The sequence below is a fragment of the Lissotriton vulgaris genome, chromosome 3_1 (assembly GCF_964263255.1).
Source record: "Lissotriton vulgaris chromosome 3_1, aLisVul1.2, whole genome shotgun sequence".
Taxonomy (NCBI): Eukaryota; Metazoa; Chordata; class Amphibia; order Caudata; family Salamandridae; genus Lissotriton; species Lissotriton vulgaris.
In genome coordinates, this window is record NC_141689.1 from 1841458685 (window position 1) to 1841477475 (window position 18791).

An 18791-nucleotide genomic window follows, 5' to 3' on the forward strand; every position below is an offset into this window, starting at 1 on the left:
CCTGCAAGAATTGGGCAACTTCCGCACATAAACGTTTTGGGCCCATTCATTGATGGCATGGGGCTGTAATAAGCTCAAAATTGGGATGCTCGCAATTATTGGTACATGTCAGTATACCCATCAGGACCACCAGAGGTTAATGCCACCAAAAATTGAGTTTCAGAATATGCATGAAATTGCATGTCATCTCCTTTCTCAGCGTAGGCAGTAGTTCACTTTTTTAGCGGGGCTCAAAACATACAGGGGCACTCTGATTTCCCCCCCCCATCAATTCCTTTGCTTACGAGTTTAGGGATTGAGGATTCCTCAAGCAGATCCATGAACTGTTCTGGATGTAACACACCTTTCACTCCCTCATGTCCACCACTTTTCTCACATTCACATGAGTACTTTTCTGGCAGCTGGATGAAGGCTGAAGACGAGACGAACTGATCTTGGCGTTCTCTTGATTCACATGTGACTTCTGCAACATAAGGACCTGATTGTTGTGCCTGTGAAGAAGGACCATATTCTGTGACATTTAAAATCTGCACATGTTAGACATCATCCCACGTGACCATGACCATTCCTACTGGTGTCCGTGATACCATTCAATGAATATTAACAAAAATGAGCCAACATAACAATTAACACAAATCAATAAATTTCAATAGTATACATCTTTGCTGCCATCCTGAGCTGCAGCTCAACCGCTCTATATGCACCAACTCCCCGGTACTACACATTTCAAACCATAGAATTACATATGGAATGATTAAAACACTTCCAAGTTCACTCACTATAATTCAGGGAAAGTAGGCCAAAACACTTAAAGGGTCACTTAGCACGGAAAATCAAAAAAACTGAATTGGCAAAAGAGCTAACCATAAACAGCTTGACAGTCACTACACTATATCATGTGTGCAGATCTCAAACTGTTGCGGCTGTTTAGTCAAATCTTCTTCATTTTAGCAAATATACAACTTCTTTTCTGTAAGAACTTCAGTAAAGGGACCTTCAGTCATAGTCGCCTCTCAGAACCGTAGTTTCAACATAGCGTATTACACTTCCAGGATTAATGAACAATAATCTCTTCCCACTCTCATCAAAGCATGTGAATGATGAGCGAATATTCAGCTGTCTCAGAGTCAGGTTCAACATCAGACCATGAACTTAATTAGGGAATTCGCTTGGGAGAAATTCTTCCCAAAAGATTTATATTGACCTCCCGTCTACCTCTTCAGAAGTATTAAACAGTCTGTAAATGTCTATGTAGGGGGGGGCATTCAGATCACTCTTTATTATAGTTTGTTGTTTAACCTCCACTTACAGTGTGTCCAGGTCACAGGAGTGTTCTGTGCAGAGCCTGCGTATCTTTACCTCTGTTTGAAGGAGGTTGTGCCATTGTTGACTCTCTTTCACCACCTTTGGCGGTCATCTTCACATTGGGTTTTGCTGTACTAGGCACAGAACTTTCCTTGAAGTTTCTGTGTGTCTGTGTGCCCCATGGTCCATCTTTTGTTCATATTCAAAGTAGCAGTCTCCTGCATTGCAGGGGTTTCCTTATCGTCAATATGTTACCTGTGCTACGATAAATCAGCTGGAGAGTACCCATATGATCTGACAAACGCTCATCTCACACCCAGATCTGGTTGTGGATGAATCACTGTGAACCACACTTCTCCACCTGATGAAAACAGAGTTTTAATTTCCAAGCCCCACAAGGCAGTAGATCTAATGTATCCCCGCTCACAAAATACCTGTTTTTGCCTGTTAATCAGATCCATCACTTTTTGTCTAAGGAATACTTCAGGGGGGAGTTCTTAGAGATCCTGCCATACCAGGTATTCAAGGGGAAAACTGGTCTTGGTTTGTTTGTATTCCGGTTAAGGGAGGATCTGGCTTAGCAGTTCAGGCTGGATTGTTCTCATGAGGAACAGAGTCAAGATTGATTTGCATATGGCTAGGTCCAAACTGGGATAGCATAGTGGGCAAAAGAACGATGAATGGAATCCTACTCCTAGTGATGGCCAGTGGGTAGACATTTTGCAAGCATTCCTCCCATGACCTTTGGTATGCTTTGTCCCAGGTATTCAGGGCAGAGATTGAATATGCACTCTAGCTTGTCCTATGATTGTTCCTCCACTCTTACACGGCAGCCAAGAGATATTGGCACTGCTGTCCTTCTTTTATTTCAAGTCTGCATGCTTCTGACTAAGATCGCTACCTCGTCTGTAATGTGCCACATTGAAGGCAGATCACAACTCTCAACTCCCTGAGTTCAGCGCAAGCATTACCCACCCCATGTGCGGTCCCAACTCCTCATCCTAATTTTTCACACCCAGCTCCACTTTCAATGGTGCCGTCTGAAGCCTTTGCAATATTAAGCTTGTTTGCTGTCAAAACACTTAGAATGAATGACACTGCGCTGAAAGTTAGTTATCTGATTTTCAACCTCCTAAAGAATCAGGGTGTGCACGAGATGTCAGGAAAGAATAAAGAGTCAAGATGTGCTGGATCTGGGTCTGGTGGATTAGTGGACTGATGCATCAACTGTAGGGGTCTGTATTTGACCTCATGGTCACAGGTTAAAATCCCAGCGGGCCCCTTTAGCCTATCATCCTTCTGAGGTCAATAAAATGAGTACCACTAAGCTGGGTAACAATAAACATCTGTTATTTTGCACCAAGATGCCCTACTGGGGGAACGTGCACTTTACAATACACATGTTATGTCATGATAACCTGTCTTATGGTGGGATGCATAAGGTAGCACATCGTGGTACATTTAGTACAGCATACTGCTATAAATAGTATCAAATGCAGTTCATATGGATATTTAAAACGCATTATGTGCCATGCTTGACAGCTGTGAGCGCAAGAGAGTGGTCTGCCTTGAGTATTCAAGGAGGCAGCTAGCCAGAACATGCTTTTGGGCAATGACTAATGCTTCACACCTGTCCAGGTTACTCCTGTCCACGTACATCACTTTAGACTTTCATTGGAATGAGGAAGGATACATATTCAGCACACATAGATCATTGATTCCCCATTACAGCCAAAATATGTTTTCATTAAACTGTATTTTTAAAATCGTGTATCAGTTCGAGAGAGAGATTGCAAATCAGAACTCTCCAGTTTAAGCAGAAAATGGCTTTTGGATCTTGTTGGCTTAAGGATGTTTCTAGTTGAAAACGGGGTCACGTGCCCTTTCCCTGGTTTCAAAGTTGAGCTGATATTATAAGCCATCTCATTTTCCGTTTATATCCCTCCATCAAAATAGGCTAGCCGAGAATGGCAGAATATCTCCTCAACAAAATGCACAGGAAATAAAATGAATGACAAATATAATATGACGAATTTGATATTTCAGTAGTACAGTTGCTCGGAAGAAGTGAGGTCTTTTATGTCGGATTGAAATTAGTGTGTCCTTATTTGTGCCATTAAAGATCAGCAACGCATGCAGTTTTTCTGTTAATGTTTTCAATTTGTCTGTGCTTTGTTAGTTAATCATTAAGTAAATTGGGCGTATCTGAAGAGAATAATAAATAGAATCCCTTACATTAAGAAATAAGCAATTTATGTATGCTTTGTTGCTGTTCATGGCTCACTCGAGAGTTATCAACCCTGACTTACCTACCTGCGCTTTACAAATCCTAATACAAACCTGCATCTGTCTGTGCCCACCTATATTCACAATGTTGATGTGTACACTGTTATCATGCACACAGCATTCCAGCTAATTACTCAAATAAGCAAACGTCCAACTAACAATACACTATCATTGCTTATTAATGTCATTTATTTGCAGTCTTTCAGAAACACAGTGATCGCTTAGCCAGGGTCTAAAACCGTGTTCTGCTGGATGCGTGTGGTTAATTCGGCTGTATACCATCCACCCCTCCCACCCCTCCTCCCAACCCTCCACCCGCAGGGTTAAAGCTACAATAAATAGCACGTGAAGTCCAAAAATGTGTTATCTGTAGCAACAGCTTCGTTTACTTGCTGCTATTTGTTTCATTCCCACTGTACTACGATTGCATTTTTACCATTGCTATACAAAACTCACAAATAAATATCTGCATGAACGCCCCTCTGATTTTAAGGCCTAGTTAAACATGGCATACATCGGTTCTGGCAGTAGATATTTGAAGAGAAAAGATGCATACCGAGGCTCTGTTCGGCTTCCACCTCTACGACTTGGAGGCGGACCTGCTTGACTTTCTAAAAGGCGGCTTTATATTCTTGGTTTTCTTTGCATGAAGTGGTTCATCTCTATTTGCCCATTTGCTTGTTTTATAATCTATTGTCGCCCTAACATTGCCTTGTACTGGCATTTGGCTCTTAATATATACCTCCAAATATAACATATAGTATTGTTGTTTGTCCCTTACAAGCTCTATTTCAAATGTACATTGGCAGAGCCCGGTTTTTCAATAGGTAGGTGAGACAAGTGCCTAAGGGAGGGCTCCGTTTTCAATCTCATATACTTGACTTGTTTCACTGTGGCCCTGAATATCAGATAACTATGTGGGGCCCGGCCAAGTCATTGTAATGCTTGACAGCCAAGCTGAGCCTGCAGCCCGCAAAAGGGAAGCCAGCATGTTGGCAGGTTGGTTAGGTGGGGCTATTAGTGGAAATTCAGTTTTGAGGGTGTTTAGTTTGAGGGGGTTTCAGTCAACCATGTCTGAATTTTTTGTAAAGTCAGATTGAGAGATGTGATGTCGTCCGGAGAGTTTAGCTTTAAATATAGTTGTGTGTCACCTGCGTACATGTGAAAGCGGATATTTGATGAGTTGAGGATCTCAGTGAGTGGCACCATGAATAGGTTGAACCGTGAAGGTGAGACAAAGCCGCCCTGCGGGACTCCTAACATGACTGGGGCGGCATGGACAGGGATTGCTTGACTTTGAAATTTGGGATCTATTTAGGAGGAAAGAGATAAACCAATTTAGAGCTGACCCTGATAGGCCCATTCTGTGTTGCAAGAGGTCTAGTAGATTATCATGATTGACGGGGTCAAATGCTGAAGATAAGTCAAGTAGGATAAGGAGGCAGGATTTGTTCTGGTCTAGGATTTTTAGTGCGTTATCTACTATGTGGGTCATAGCCGACTCCGTACTATGCCCTACCGAGAAGCCAGATTGGAATTTATTGAGCAGGTGGAAATTGGTAATGTGTTTGTCTAACTGGCTGAGAACACATTTTTCTAGGAGTTTAGCCACAGTTGGAATGTTAGAAATTGGTCGGTATTTATTTAGGTCCGCAGTACCGCCGTCGTTTTTTACGGGACGAGGTAAACTTGTCCCGATTTGAGAATTTCAGGAATAACTCCTTGGACTAGGGAAGCATTGATGATCTTTGTCCAATGTGGCAGTGCTTTTAGGATTGTTTCTTCGCTGTAGGTTATGAAGGAGGCCCAGGAGGCGTTATTTTTTAGGGCAAGCTTAGATGTGCAGGTGATTGGGGTTGCTAGAGTGTGAGATGGCGTGTCCTTCTGAGTGTCAATCTGAGCTAATGAGGCCTTAAGTAGGTCTGTTTTCAGGAGTTCCATTTTTCTTGTGAAGAAGGAAGAAAATGATTTGCAGCTGGGTGGAGAACATTGTCCAGCTTGCGGAGGGTGAGCTAAGCCAATAGATTGAGTTTTGACTAGTTCAAATAGTTTCTTGGGTCGGTTCTTGGCTTGATCTAGCTGATTTTTGAAAAAGTTTGCTTTTGAGTGTCTGATCTTACTATAGTACGAGTTTCTTGTGCATCTGAGCAGTTAAAGGTGGTCTGTGGATGGTGATGACCTCCATCGCCGTTCAACTAATCTTAGGGCTCGTCTGTCCTCGTTGAGGTACATTTAGTACAGAATACTGCTATAAATAGTGTCAAATGCAATTCATATGGATATTTGTAAAACACATTATGTGCCATGTTTGGCAGCTGTGAGCGCAAAAGAGTGGTCTGCCTTGAGTATTCAAGGAGGCAGCTAGCCAGAACATGCTTCTGGGCAATGCCAGTGACTAATTCTTCACACCTGTCCAGGTCATTCCTGTCCGCTTACGGCACTTTAGACTTTCAGTGGAATGAGGAAGGATACATATTAAGCACACATAGATCATTGATTCCCAATTACAGCCAAAATATGTTTTCACTAAACTGTATTTTTAAAATCGTGTATCAGTTCGAGAGAGAGAGTGCAATTCAGAACCCTCCAGTTTAAGCAGAAAATGGCTTATGGATCTTGAGGACTTAAGCATGTTGCTAGTTGAAAGCGGGGTTACGTGCCCTTTCCCTGGTTTCAAAGTTGAGCTGATAATATAAGCCATCTCATTTTCCGTTTATATCCCTCCATCAAAATAAACTAGCCGAGAATGGCAGAATATCTCCTCAACTAAACGTACAGGAAATAAAATGAATGACAAATATAATATGACAAATTTGATATTTCAGTAGTGCAGCTGCTCGGAAGAAGTGAGGTCTTTTATGTCGGATTGAAATTAGTGTGTCCTTATTTGTGCCATTAAAGATCAGCAACGCATGCAGTTTTTCTGTTAATGTTTTCAATTTGTCTGTGCTTTGTTAGTTAATCATTAAGTAAATTGGGCGTATCTGAAGAGAATAATGAATAGAATCGCTTACATTAATAAATACGCAATTTATGTATGCTTTGTTGCTGATCATGGCTCACCCGACACTTATCAACGCTGACTACCTACCTGCGCTTTACAAATCCTAATACAAACCTGCATCTGTCTGTGCCCACCTATGTTCACAATGTTGATGTGTACACTGTTATCATGCACACAGCATTCCAGCTAATTATTCAAATAAGTAAACGTCTAACTAACAATAACCTATCGTTGCTTATTAATGTCATTTATTTGCAGTCTTTCAGAAACACAATGATCGCTTAGCCAGGGTCTAAAACCGTGTTCTGCTAGATGCGTTTGGTTAATTCGGCTGTATACCATCCACCCCTCCCAACCCTCCTCCCCCGCAGAAATGGGTTAAAGTTACAATAAATAGCACTTGAAATCCAAAAATGTGTTATCTGTAGCAGCAGCTTCGTTTACTTGCTACAATTTGTTTTATTCCCACTGTACTTCGATTGCATTTTTACCATTGCTATACAAAACTCACAAATACATATCTGCATGAACGCCCCTCTGATTTTAAGGCCTCATTAAACATGGCATACACTGGTTCTGGCAGTAGATATTTGAAGAGAAAAGATGCATGCCGAGGCTCTGTTCGGCTTCTACCTCTACGACTTGGAGTCGGACCTGCTTGACTTTCTAAAAGGCGGCTTTATATTCTTGGTTTTCTTTGCATGAAGTGAACCACTCTCTATTTTCCCATTTGCTTGTTTTATGATCTATTGTCGCCCTAAAATTGCCTTGTACGTGCATTTGGCTCTTAATACATACCTCCAAATATAACATATAGTATTGTTGTTTGTCCCTTACAAGCTCTTTTTCAAATGCACATTGGCAGAGCCCGGTTTTTCAATAGGTAGGTGAGACAAGTGCCTAAGGGAGGGCTCCGTTTTCAATCTCATATACTTGACTTGTTTCACTGTGGCCCTGAATATCAGATAACTATGTGCGGCCCGGCCAAGTCATTGTAATGCTTGACAGCCAAGCTGAGCCTGCAGCCCGCAAAAGGGAAGCCAGCATGTTGGCAGGTTGGTTAGGTGGGGCTATTAGTAGGAATTCTGTTTTGAGGGCGTTTAGTTTGAGGGGGTTTTCAGTCAACCATGTCTGAGTTTTTTGTAAAGTTAGATTGAGAGATGTGATGTCATCCGGAGAGTTTAGCTTTTAATATAGTTGTGTGTCACCTGCGTACATGTGAAAGTGGATATTTGATGAGTTGAGGATCTCAGTGAGTGGCTCCATGAATAGGTTGAACAGTGTAGGTGAGACAAAGCCGCCCTGCGGGACTCCTAACATGACTGGGACGGCCATGGACAGGGATTGCTTGACTTTGAAATTTGGGATCTTTTTAGGAGGAAGGAGATAAACCAATTTAGAACTGACCCTGATAGGCCCATTCTGTGTTGCAAGAGGTCTAGTAGATTATCATGATTGACGGTGTCAAATGCTGAAGATAAATCAAGTAGGATAAGGAGGCAGGATTTGTTCTGGTCTATGATTTTTAGTGCGCTATCTACTATGTGGGTCATAGCCGACTCCGTACTATGCCCTGCCCGGAAGCCAGATTGGAATTTATTCAGCAGGTGGAAATTGGTAATGTGTTTGTCTAACTGGCTGAGAACACATTTTTCTAGAAGTTTAGCCACAGTTGGGATGTTGGAAATTGGTCAGTGGTTATTTAGGTCTGCAGTACCGCCGTAGTTTTTTTCAGGACGGGGGAAACTTGTCCCGATTTGAGAATTTCAGTCATAACTCCTTGAACTAGGAAAGCATTGATGATCTTTGTCCAATGGGGCAGTGCTTTTAGGATTGTTTCTTCGCTGTAGGTTATGAAGGAGGCCCAGGAGGCGTTATTTTTTTAGGGCAAGCTTAGATGTGCAGGTGATTGGGGTTGCTAGAGTGTGAGATGGCGTGTCCTTCTGAGTGTCAATCTGAGCTAATGAGGCCTTAAGTAGGTCCGTTTTCAGAAGTTCCGTCTTTCTTGTGAAGAAGGAAGAAAATTATTCGCAGCTGGGTGGAGAACATTGTCCAGCTTGCCGAGGGTGAGCTAAGCCAATAGATTGAGTTTTGACTAGTTCAAATAGTTTCTTGGGTCGATTCTTGGCTTGATCTAGCTGATTTTTGAAAAAGTTTGCTTTTGAGTGTCTGATCTTACTATAGTACGAGTTTCTTGTGCACCTGAGCAGTTAAAGGTGGTCCGTGGATGGTGATGACCTCCATCGCCGTTCAACTAATCTTAGGGCTCGTCTGTCCTCGTTGAGGTACATGTAGTACAGAATACTGCTATAAATAATATCAAATGCTTTTCATATGGATATTTTAAACGCATTATGTGCCATGTTTGGCAGCTGTGAGCGCAAAAGAGTGGTCTGCCTTGAGTATTCAAGGAGGCAGCTAGCCAGAACATGCTTTTGGGCAATGACTAATGCTTCACACCTGTCCAGGTCATTCCTGTCCACTTACAGCACTTTAGACTTTCAGTGGAATGAGGAAGGATACATATTCAGCACACATAGATCATTTATTCCCCATTACAGCCAAAATATGTTTTCACCAACTGTATTTTTAAAATCGTGTATCAGTTCGTGAGAGAGAGTGCAAATCAGAACCCTCCAGTTTAAGCAGAAAATGGCTTTTGGATCTTGTTGGCTTAAGCATGTTGCTAGTTGAAAGCGGGGTCACGCGCCCTTTCCTTGGTTTCAAAGTTGAGCTGATATTATAAGCCATCTCATTTTCCGTTTATATCCCTCCATCAAAATAGGCCAGCCGAGAATGGCAGAATATCTCCTCAACAAAATGTGCAGGAAATAAAATGAATGACCAATATAATATGACGAATTTGATATTTCAGTAGTGCAGCTGCTCGGAAGAAGTGAGGTCTTTTATGTCGGATTGAAATTAGTGTGTCCTTATTTGTGCCATTAAAGATCAGCAACGCATGCAGTTTTTCTGTTAATGTTTTCAATTTGTCTGTGCTTTGTTAGTTAATCATTACGTAAATTAGGCGTATCTAAAGAGAATAATGAATAGAATTCCTTACATTAATAAATACGCAATTTATGTATGCTCTGTTGCTGCTCATTACTCACTCGACACTTATCAACGCTGACTACCTCATCTGTCTGTGTCCACCTAAATTCACAATGTTGATGTGTACACTGTTATCATGCACACAGCATTCCAGCTAATTACTCAAATAAGCAAACGTCTAACTAACAAAACACTATTGTTGCTTATTAATGTAATTTATGTGCAGTCTTTCAGAAACAAAATGATCACTTTGCCAGGGTATATATATATATATACATACTTCATGTTACTACTGTTGTGCTTACTCTGTAAAGCGCTCCGATACCTTTGGGTCATGTTCGAGCTATATAAAACTAACAAATAAATATCTGCAGGAACGCCCCTCTGATTTTAAGGCCTCATTAAACATCGCATACACTGGTTCTAGCAGTAGACATTTGAAGAGAAAAGATGCATGCCGAGGCTCTGTTCGGCTTCCACCTCTACGGCTTGGAGGCGGACCTGCTTGACTTTCTAAAAGGCGGCTTTATATTCTTGGTTTTCTTTGCATGAAGTGGTTCATCTCTATGTTCCCCTTTGCTTGTTTTATAATCTATTGTCGCCCTAAAATTGCCTTGTACTTGCATTCGGCTCTTAATCTATACCTCCAAATATAACATATAGTATTGATGTTTGTCCCTTACAAGCCCTTTTTCGAATGCACATTGGCAGAGCCCGGTTCTTCAATAGGTAGGTGAGACAAGTGCCTAAGGGAGTGCTCAGTTTTCCATCTCACACTGGACGTCGCACTGTGGGCCTGAATATCAGATAACTATGCGGGTCAAGCAGTGGTTAATTTGTATAAAAAATAAGTGCTGGGGCTCTCGTCAGGAGGCAGCTTGTACCAGCCAATTTCTCCTGTTAGGGCCGCCTAAAATAGAACTAATGACTAACCATGAAAGTGGGGAGATCATGTAGTGTAATGGCCAGAGCTGTAGACTTTGGAGCTGGGGAACCATGTTCGAGTCTCCGGGTCGGCTCAACATCCTGATTCTGGGTAAATCACTTAATCGCCCCAAAAATGAATGTGTCCTTCACTGATGCGCATGAAAAGCGCTGGTATTGGTGATTAAGTGCCTCTGCTGAGCACCGGAAACCACTGGCTCAAATTAAGCACTGGGGCCAAGTCATTGTAATGCTTGACAGCCAAGCAGAGCCTGCAGTCCGCAGAAGGGAAGTCAACATGTGAGCTCGAGAGCCATATGAGGGTTTGGGTGAGTAGAGAGTGAGAGGATGCAATACACTAGACAGGTCCCCTACTTTGAGGTGAACAGGTTTGAGTAGCAGAGAGACAGGCAGGTGCAAGAAGTGCAGTTTATGTCCTTTAGCTTTCTTGTGCTGAGTCTTTGTCTGAGACAGAAATTATCTACTTCCCTGTTAAAACTGCATGTTTCTCGCCCTATAAAATTTTGCCCCGGCATCCTCACCTCAATACAATTGGCTAGATACATTTGTGTACTTTTCTTTCATACCATGTGCCTGGAGTCCTTCAAAATACCTACTGCTGCTAGATACTAGCCCCTGAACATCTGCAGGATCTGCCTTGATAGCCTGTTCCACACTGACAATTAACCTTTCTCTAACTAGCCATCAGCAGGCTGGACTACTGCAACATAGTGCTAGTTGGACGTCTGCTACTTCTATGTTTCACTCTAGGTAAGATACCCCTACCTTACACTATTGACACAAAGATGGATGGTTGTCTGCCAGCAGAGGAGTCTGTATAGTTTACTTGTCCTAGTCTTCAAAATGATGAAAGGACTACTGCGTAACTTTCCAGCTGAAACCCCTGTCAGATGTGGAGAATTATGTCCCTATTATTCTTCAATTAAATATATCTCAAGGAAGGTGGAAGAAATTACCTCACATTTGTCGCTCAGCTTTTTACATGCTGAAATAGACAGTAACCATGTAGACATGATACAGGGTGTCAATCTGAGAAGAAGGAATAGTTTAACCCTGGGCGTAGTTCACGTAGTAGCGCTACGCGTAGCTACGCGAAGTGCACTTCTCACTACGCAAACTATGCGAACTGTATAGTGCACTGTGCAAAATGCTGTTCACACTGATTTCACAGTGCCAGATGCTGTCAGCACTGTGCAATCATTGCAAACCGCATCTTGCACAGTGCAAGCGGTCGTTTTCTGCCGCTCAAGTAGATTTGTACTCGAGTGGCAGCTTTCACAACACGGTCTGGTAGTTTCTCATCGCGAGCAGATGCGACCACTCGCAATGATAAACCTGACCTCCCCGGGTTGAGAACCTCGCCGGGAGGTTTATTTTCCACGCTCGTGATCGGCAACTTGATGTTGCTGATCGTGAACGAGGAAAAAGTCTCTCCGGGATGTTATTTTGGTCGCTTTCGGTTGCCAACTTGACGTTGAGGGCCGCGAGCAAGCAAAAAATGCCCACTACGTGTTTTTGCATTGTGCTACGTGCAATTTGCGTAGCGCGTAGTTGCTCAAACTACGCAAGTGTAGCGTAGTCCTATGCCCAGGGTTAGAATAGTTTAACTCCTTAATATACAGTACATTAAGTCGCTTGACATAATTAATCACAGAAACGGTGGTCACTAGCCAACCTTGCAGAATCACAATATTTTAAACGTTTATTTTTTTAACATAAAGCATCATATAAGGTTTTTGGCTGGTGCTGCCCGTTTGGCCTACAAACAGTAATTGCATTGGTTCACATCACTCTTCTTTGTGCATACACCTTTTTGTTCACAGTGCGATGTGAAGTACATTTTTGCATCTATATACATCAGTACCAGACCACAAAAGTTAACCCAGTGTGCTGCAGATCAAACACACACGGTCAGCACATCTGTGTGCATAATCCAGAGGTATCTCCCAGACTTCATTTCAATTACACGTTACTAAGGAAGATCCTTAATCAGAATGATGCAGATAGGAAGTTGTTAGGAAATCTTCTCTTGATATGGCCTCTGTGTAGGTGTACTTACTTTTTTAAGAACATCAGCAACCATGATATGCTTTTTGTATCTACTCTTATGTTCCAGGAATGGATTGTAAGCAGTGCTTCAATGAATCAGTTTGGATGAGGGTGCAACACTTCTCTGCTTAGTACGATATCTTGGATAAAGATTGGGCACACAAAGGATAAAAGGATGTACCTATATCAAAAGGTCCTATTAAAAGACGATTTAATTTCAAATCATAATTAATCCACAGTTGAAGTGGTGTTTCAACAGTGAGGAATGCCATTCTTGCAGTAGCTTTCAAAGCAAACACATTCTATTCATTTTTATGTGTTTGAGATGTCTAATATTTTAGTGGATGAGATGGCAAAGAGAGAATTTGCTCCTAGCAAAATAAATATATTTGTTTTGCTGTGAGGACTTTGGTTCTTACCCACTTTAACACCACTGGTTTTTATGCCTTTGAAACTACTTTTTTTAAATCTCTGGTGTGACTGAGTTTCACTGAGTCTCACTCACTGAAAGCTTCTATAAAATGGCTTTTGAGTGCTAACCACCAGTGCCTGTCTTTTAAAATAAGGTCCACTGCTCTGCAGCTGTGGTAAAAGACTTTCGCTCTTTTCTTTTTCACAGAAAATGAGGAAACCAGACCTCTGGCACCACTCACAGAAGGGGCTCCCTTTTTAAGTTGTGAAGGAAAGGAACCATTCTTGATGTCAGTTAGTGGAGGAGATAACAATTTTGAAAGAGCTGTTACCGATCAGAGCTTGAATTCACCATTTTGACAAATTCTCAAAATGTTGTGCAGGAGGGTGGATAAGTAAATAAGTAAAAAATTTCTAAAGCACGCGAATGCCGAGGCGTCTTGGCGCTAATATCCTGTAAAAGAACAAAAAGAGAACCTCCTTAGTGCCAGAGGTGAAAAGCCTGGTGTTCAGAGATGTTCTGTAGAGTACCCGGTTAGAATGAGATCTCAAAGAAAAAGGCATAGTGTTCCAGAGCTTGCATGCCAACTGAGAGAACCAATTGCAGAATGGTATGTAATCCCTGAAAAGCAATATTAGCCCTGCCACAATGCTGGGTATCCCTAGCAACATGCTTTCACCTGGCACAATGGTGGTAATCCATTAAAACAGACAGGATCTGGCGCAATTGTAATCATTCCTGGTAAAATACTGCCAATCACAAAATAAACACAAGGAGATGATGGACGGAGCACTGAAACTTTTAAGACACTCACCCCAAGTCACAGATATGGGTTGAAACCATCCTCATTCTTTAGCTCACTTCGCCACCTCAGTTCAGACCCAGCTATATGCAGATCAGTCTTGACCCTATGCCTCATGGGAACAGTCCAGCCCGAACTGCCAAGCCAGGTCTTCCCTGAACCGGAAACCAGCATTCTGGGACCGGTTTCTGGGTAACACCCTTCATCAGCCAGGCTAGCTTGAATTCAGTGCCAAGTGAGCAAGGGACCCACTTCTGGACATACCCTGCCAACTTAGGGCGAACAAAGCAAACACAAGGAGATGATGGACGGAGCGCTGAAACTTTTCAGACACTCACCCCCAGTCACAGATCTGGGTTGAGTCCATCATAATTATTTCGCTCACTGTGCCACCTCAGTTCAGACCCACCGATGTTATCCACTGCTTTCACCCTACGTCCCTCGGCGCACCCTCCGGTCAGAAGGTCAGAACCTGGTCACTATCCCCCGCACCAAGTTAAGCCGTATGGGCGGTCGCTCATTTGGATACTTAGCTGCCAAACTTTGGAATGAACTTCCAGCTCAGATCCATGAAATGAACGACCTTTTATCCTTTTGTAAAGCCATTAAAACCCACCTCTTTAACTAGTTATGTTATGTACACTTCTGGACAACCCCAATAATTCCATCTTAGCTGTCCCCTGGACATTGGCAGCTAGCGCCGGGACGCCCATTGGCTGGGGCAGCCGTGCGCTATACAAACACCTCTAACATAACATAACATAACATGCAAATCCGTCTTGACCCTGTGCCTCATGGGAACCGTCCAGCCCGAACTGCCAAGCCAGGCCTTCCCTGAACCGGAAACAAGCATCCTGGGACAGGTTTCTGGGTAACACCCTTAATCAGCCAGGCTAGCTTGAATCCAGTGGCGCAGTGAGCAAGGGACCCACTTCTGGGCATACCCTCCCAACTTAGGGCTAACAAAGCAAACACACGGAGATGATGGACGGATTGGTGAAACTTTTCAGATGCTCACCCCAGTCACAACATGGCAGTAAGATTTGACAAAATGCTGGTCCTAGCACAATAGTTGTAACTTCTAGCAACATGCTGGTCCTACTACAATGATGGTAATACATGGCAATGTGCTAGCCGTGTCACAATGGGGCTGAATCGTGGCAACATGCTGGCCCTGGCTCATTAGTAGAAATCCCTGGCATTTTGTAGGCAGCCAAACTTTGATTATTCTAAGGCACTACTGTAAATCATTTCAAATGTGTTATAGTTCATGCAGTCTTCAAAAAGAGGAGAACCAATGCAAGTGAACATATATAACAGGTATGCTACTATACATGCTTAGCTAACCTCTCCAAAAAGCAAGACACATGTATTTGCCATTGCTTGGTTTGAGGAGACAGAGCTGGACAATGTGAACCACCCTATTGCATTTGTAAATGTATATGTTTATGAAATAATACAAATATTGAAAGGTTACTTCTCCTTGATTGTGCTCAAGTGTTTCTTGTCGCAGTATTTATTAAAAAAAATCAGATATTCTAACCCTATCCCGTACTTGTCTCTTGAACTATGTAATCTTGTTTTCCACATATTTTGATTTCCTAGTGATGGAGGATCTCATGAACATCCATTGCAAGTTACTAAAGCATCGTGTTTAAAAGGTTACTCGTGTAAAATGTGATTGTTCTGTAAGTCAATGCCCTTTTAAATACATCCTTTTTTTATGGAAGAATAGTAATTCTCATTCAATTTCAGGTGATCAATCATCTGTCACTGAAGTATCTGAATCTACATGCATCGTTGAATATGGAAAAGCTGTGGACATAAGCTATCTGCAGTACCTATGGGATGCTCAAGCAAACATACTACGTTGTATGAGGGATTGTCAAGTGTGGTCTTCTCCGTATGATGGGTACATTCCTGACCCTGATGCCTCCTACCAAGCACTCGCTAAAGAGAATAGCATAAAACCAGACTTCCCTGTGTTCAGACTGCAACGGAGACCTCAGTTAAGTGTGGGTTCTGCTGATTTGTCCACCTTGGGAGCAAGGTTGCAGATGGAGTTGGAGTGGGATGATAGTTATGATACTGGAATATCCCCTGGCTCAGATACAAGCTCGTCCCAGCCTTGCAACGACACAGGCAGCACAAGTGCCACTTCACCCGTAGAGCCACCTAAACACATACAGGAGATGAAAAAGAATGCAATAATGCTGATCAAAGGATCATACATAGAGGAGTCTGATTTTCAAGATGATGTTATGGTTTATAGGTTGTGTGCTCTCAAGGATGCCCAGGATGCAGCTATTTCTAAAGATGAAACTGACAACTCGCCAGCAAAACCTGAAAATGAAACTCAGGCGCCAGCAATGAGAAATGGCCCACTTCCTCAATCACAACAAGATAATGACTTGGAAAAGCACAATAGAAAAAATGCAAGCTTGAGTCAAGAGGAAACAAAGGAAGAGACAAGCCATGACATTTCTAAAATGGACCTATCACCAGACATAACCCCTGAATCATCATCAGAGGCAGATGTTAATTCAAATGTGAGGTCTCTCATGAGGACGCTCAGCCCAGAGAGTGAAGATTTTATTGCACGGTGCGATGAGATCATGGAGGGACTGGGCTCCAACACAGTAATCTTGGAAGAGCAGAAGTCAACATCAACTGACCCTGTCTCAGCAATGGAGGAAGATGAGGATGACTTTGAAAGCTTCTCACCTGAAACTCCTTCCGCGGAAAGCACTTCTCCGTTTGGACCAAAAGATCATTTATCCTTCATGAACCACCCTGCTAGGCTCCAGGGGGCACCCTTTACAGGTGAGCGTTTTGAGTTGTGTTTTCTGTTGATTGCAAACAGCTGCTTTGGATGTGTTATGTAGATGATCACATCATAAAGAAGGGAGGTTTATTTTGTTGGATTGTACGTATATAATACACTGCAGCAATAGTTCCCATTATATCCAAACCTCACTGACACAGTCGCAAGACTGAAGCAATAAATGGAACTTTTATATATAAAGAGTAATCCCACCTTATATTGCCTTTCTGTTACGTAAGAAGTTCACAACCAAGGAGTGTACAAGAGTTACAGATATCGCAAGAAGGTGCAGAGAGCAAGGAATTGTCAGTGAACCACAGTGTAAAAAAAATTACTGAAGCGATTGGAAATAAATGCAGCAGAAGAGTATAGACTTGTTTCTGTTCTGTTGTGTTGTATGTCATTACTTAACTTTTATTCGTGTAGTTAGTCTTTAATTTCCTCTCTGAAATCCCTGGTGCTTACTGCAAATTTAGAATTGCCCTCCAGGTTTTTGTTTGGTTATTTTCTCCTTGGTTAAACATTTAGTCTGGAGTCTTAGTGTAAAGAGGTTTGAGTCTTAGTATAAATAGGTTTGAGGAGATAGAAGAAAGAAAACAGAGGCAAATTTTAGACGTTAGCCTCCCAAAAGTGTTTTCTTTAAGCATTTTGGAGGGGGAGGGGCTAGGCAGGAGGCAGCATGTCTAAGTTGATTGATTAGTGGAACATTTATCACTTTGTATATGGAAATTGCATGCAAGTTAGGGATGCTGGCTGGTGTGGATGGTTTGCCAACAAAAGAGAACTCAGTTTGAAGCCAGTGCAGCTCTAGGGATTATTATCTGGTTGAAGCAATGGGTAGGAGCCAGAATGCAAGCAGAGGCCTGAGGCAGCAGAGGATAGATCAGGGTAGCTTTTGCGGCCCCCCTTACATATATTACTCGAGTCATTTCTGTAAAGGATACGCTCCTGTGCCATTGACTGAAATCAAAACTAGAGGATAGGAGATTTACTTTCGTAAGGACGAGGGGCTGAACTGGAAAAATGACTGTATTTTCAATGTGAGTGGGAAGGGATAGCTTTTACTGCAGTTACTGGTGAGAAAGTTGCTGTTAATGCCGAAAAACATGTTCTGATTAGGGAATAGTGTTTCTTATGAAGCCTGTAATATAGGTTTGGTAACGTTATGTGTTACGTTACGGAGGGGCTCCCCATATATCCCTTCACAGTGAAGAGACCGGAGTTGAAGGTCATGAGCCATGTAGTTTTTCAGATGGAGGCTGATTTCACTAGTATATTGAAGGATGGAGACGCCCATTTGTACCTCTTTAGTTCAGTGTCTCCAAGTAAATGTTGAAGAGCACAGGTGAGCAGGGAGAGCTAAAGCAACTCAGAATTGGGTAGGTGTAGAAAACGAGCATTGGATGCACTGGCTCATGCATGTTAGGAAGGATCTAATTCACTAAAAGTGTGTCTTACATGGTTTGTAAACTGAATATTTCTAAGCATACGAAGTAGGTAATAGAGTTATATCCATCCTCTATTTCTGTTCAAACACTATACTAAAACACAACCCATAATTCATTGTTACAAGTGTTTGATAAAGGAATGCATATGCTCTTTTTGATTTTGAAATGGCCTACATATGTTTATGTTATAAATACACAGCATGTATGTGGTTATGTTCCCTTTCTTTGTATAGTGCCTACTATCTACGGTATCTATAATATCTGGAAAGTGCTTGGGAGAGGGTAGTAAATATTCCATATCAGAAATGTAAAACCAACACAAGGAGTTTTGAAAATGTATTTCAATTAAAGTGTCACATGTTGTTCTGATGTTTTTTAAGACCTATTTTATTGTTTAATCAGAACCGAACATCTGAAATGCATTACAGTCAACTTGCATCACAATTCAGCATCAGTATTTCGTCCAGACACGTTTACATCACATGTACATTGAATAATCTCTCATGTCCGATCACAAGATCGTTTACTTAATCCTAGTCATTCTCAAATACTGCATTCACCATAATGTCTAACCTGTTGCTAACTAGTGGTCGAGCCAAGGAGTTATTTAATGTTCCTGGGGGCGACATGGGGTGCTTAAAGCCAATATATGTTTGTCAGTG

The 18791-nt window shown here is 42.1% G+C and overlaps 1 protein-coding gene across 2 annotated transcripts in view; it reads left to right on the top strand.

Annotated features, from left to right (window-relative positions):
• FHIP1A (FHF complex subunit HOOK interacting protein 1A) overlaps positions 1-18791 on the top strand; it is a 392657-nt gene that overhangs the window by 322331 nt on the left and 51535 nt on the right. For both annotated transcript variants that reach the window (XM_086962295.1, XM_086962294.1), the window contains one exon: positions 15613-16680. In XM_086962295.1, coding sequence (XP_086818421.1) covers positions 15613-16680 — 1068 coding nt within the window. The remainder of the gene's footprint in view (positions 1-15612; positions 16681-18791) is intronic.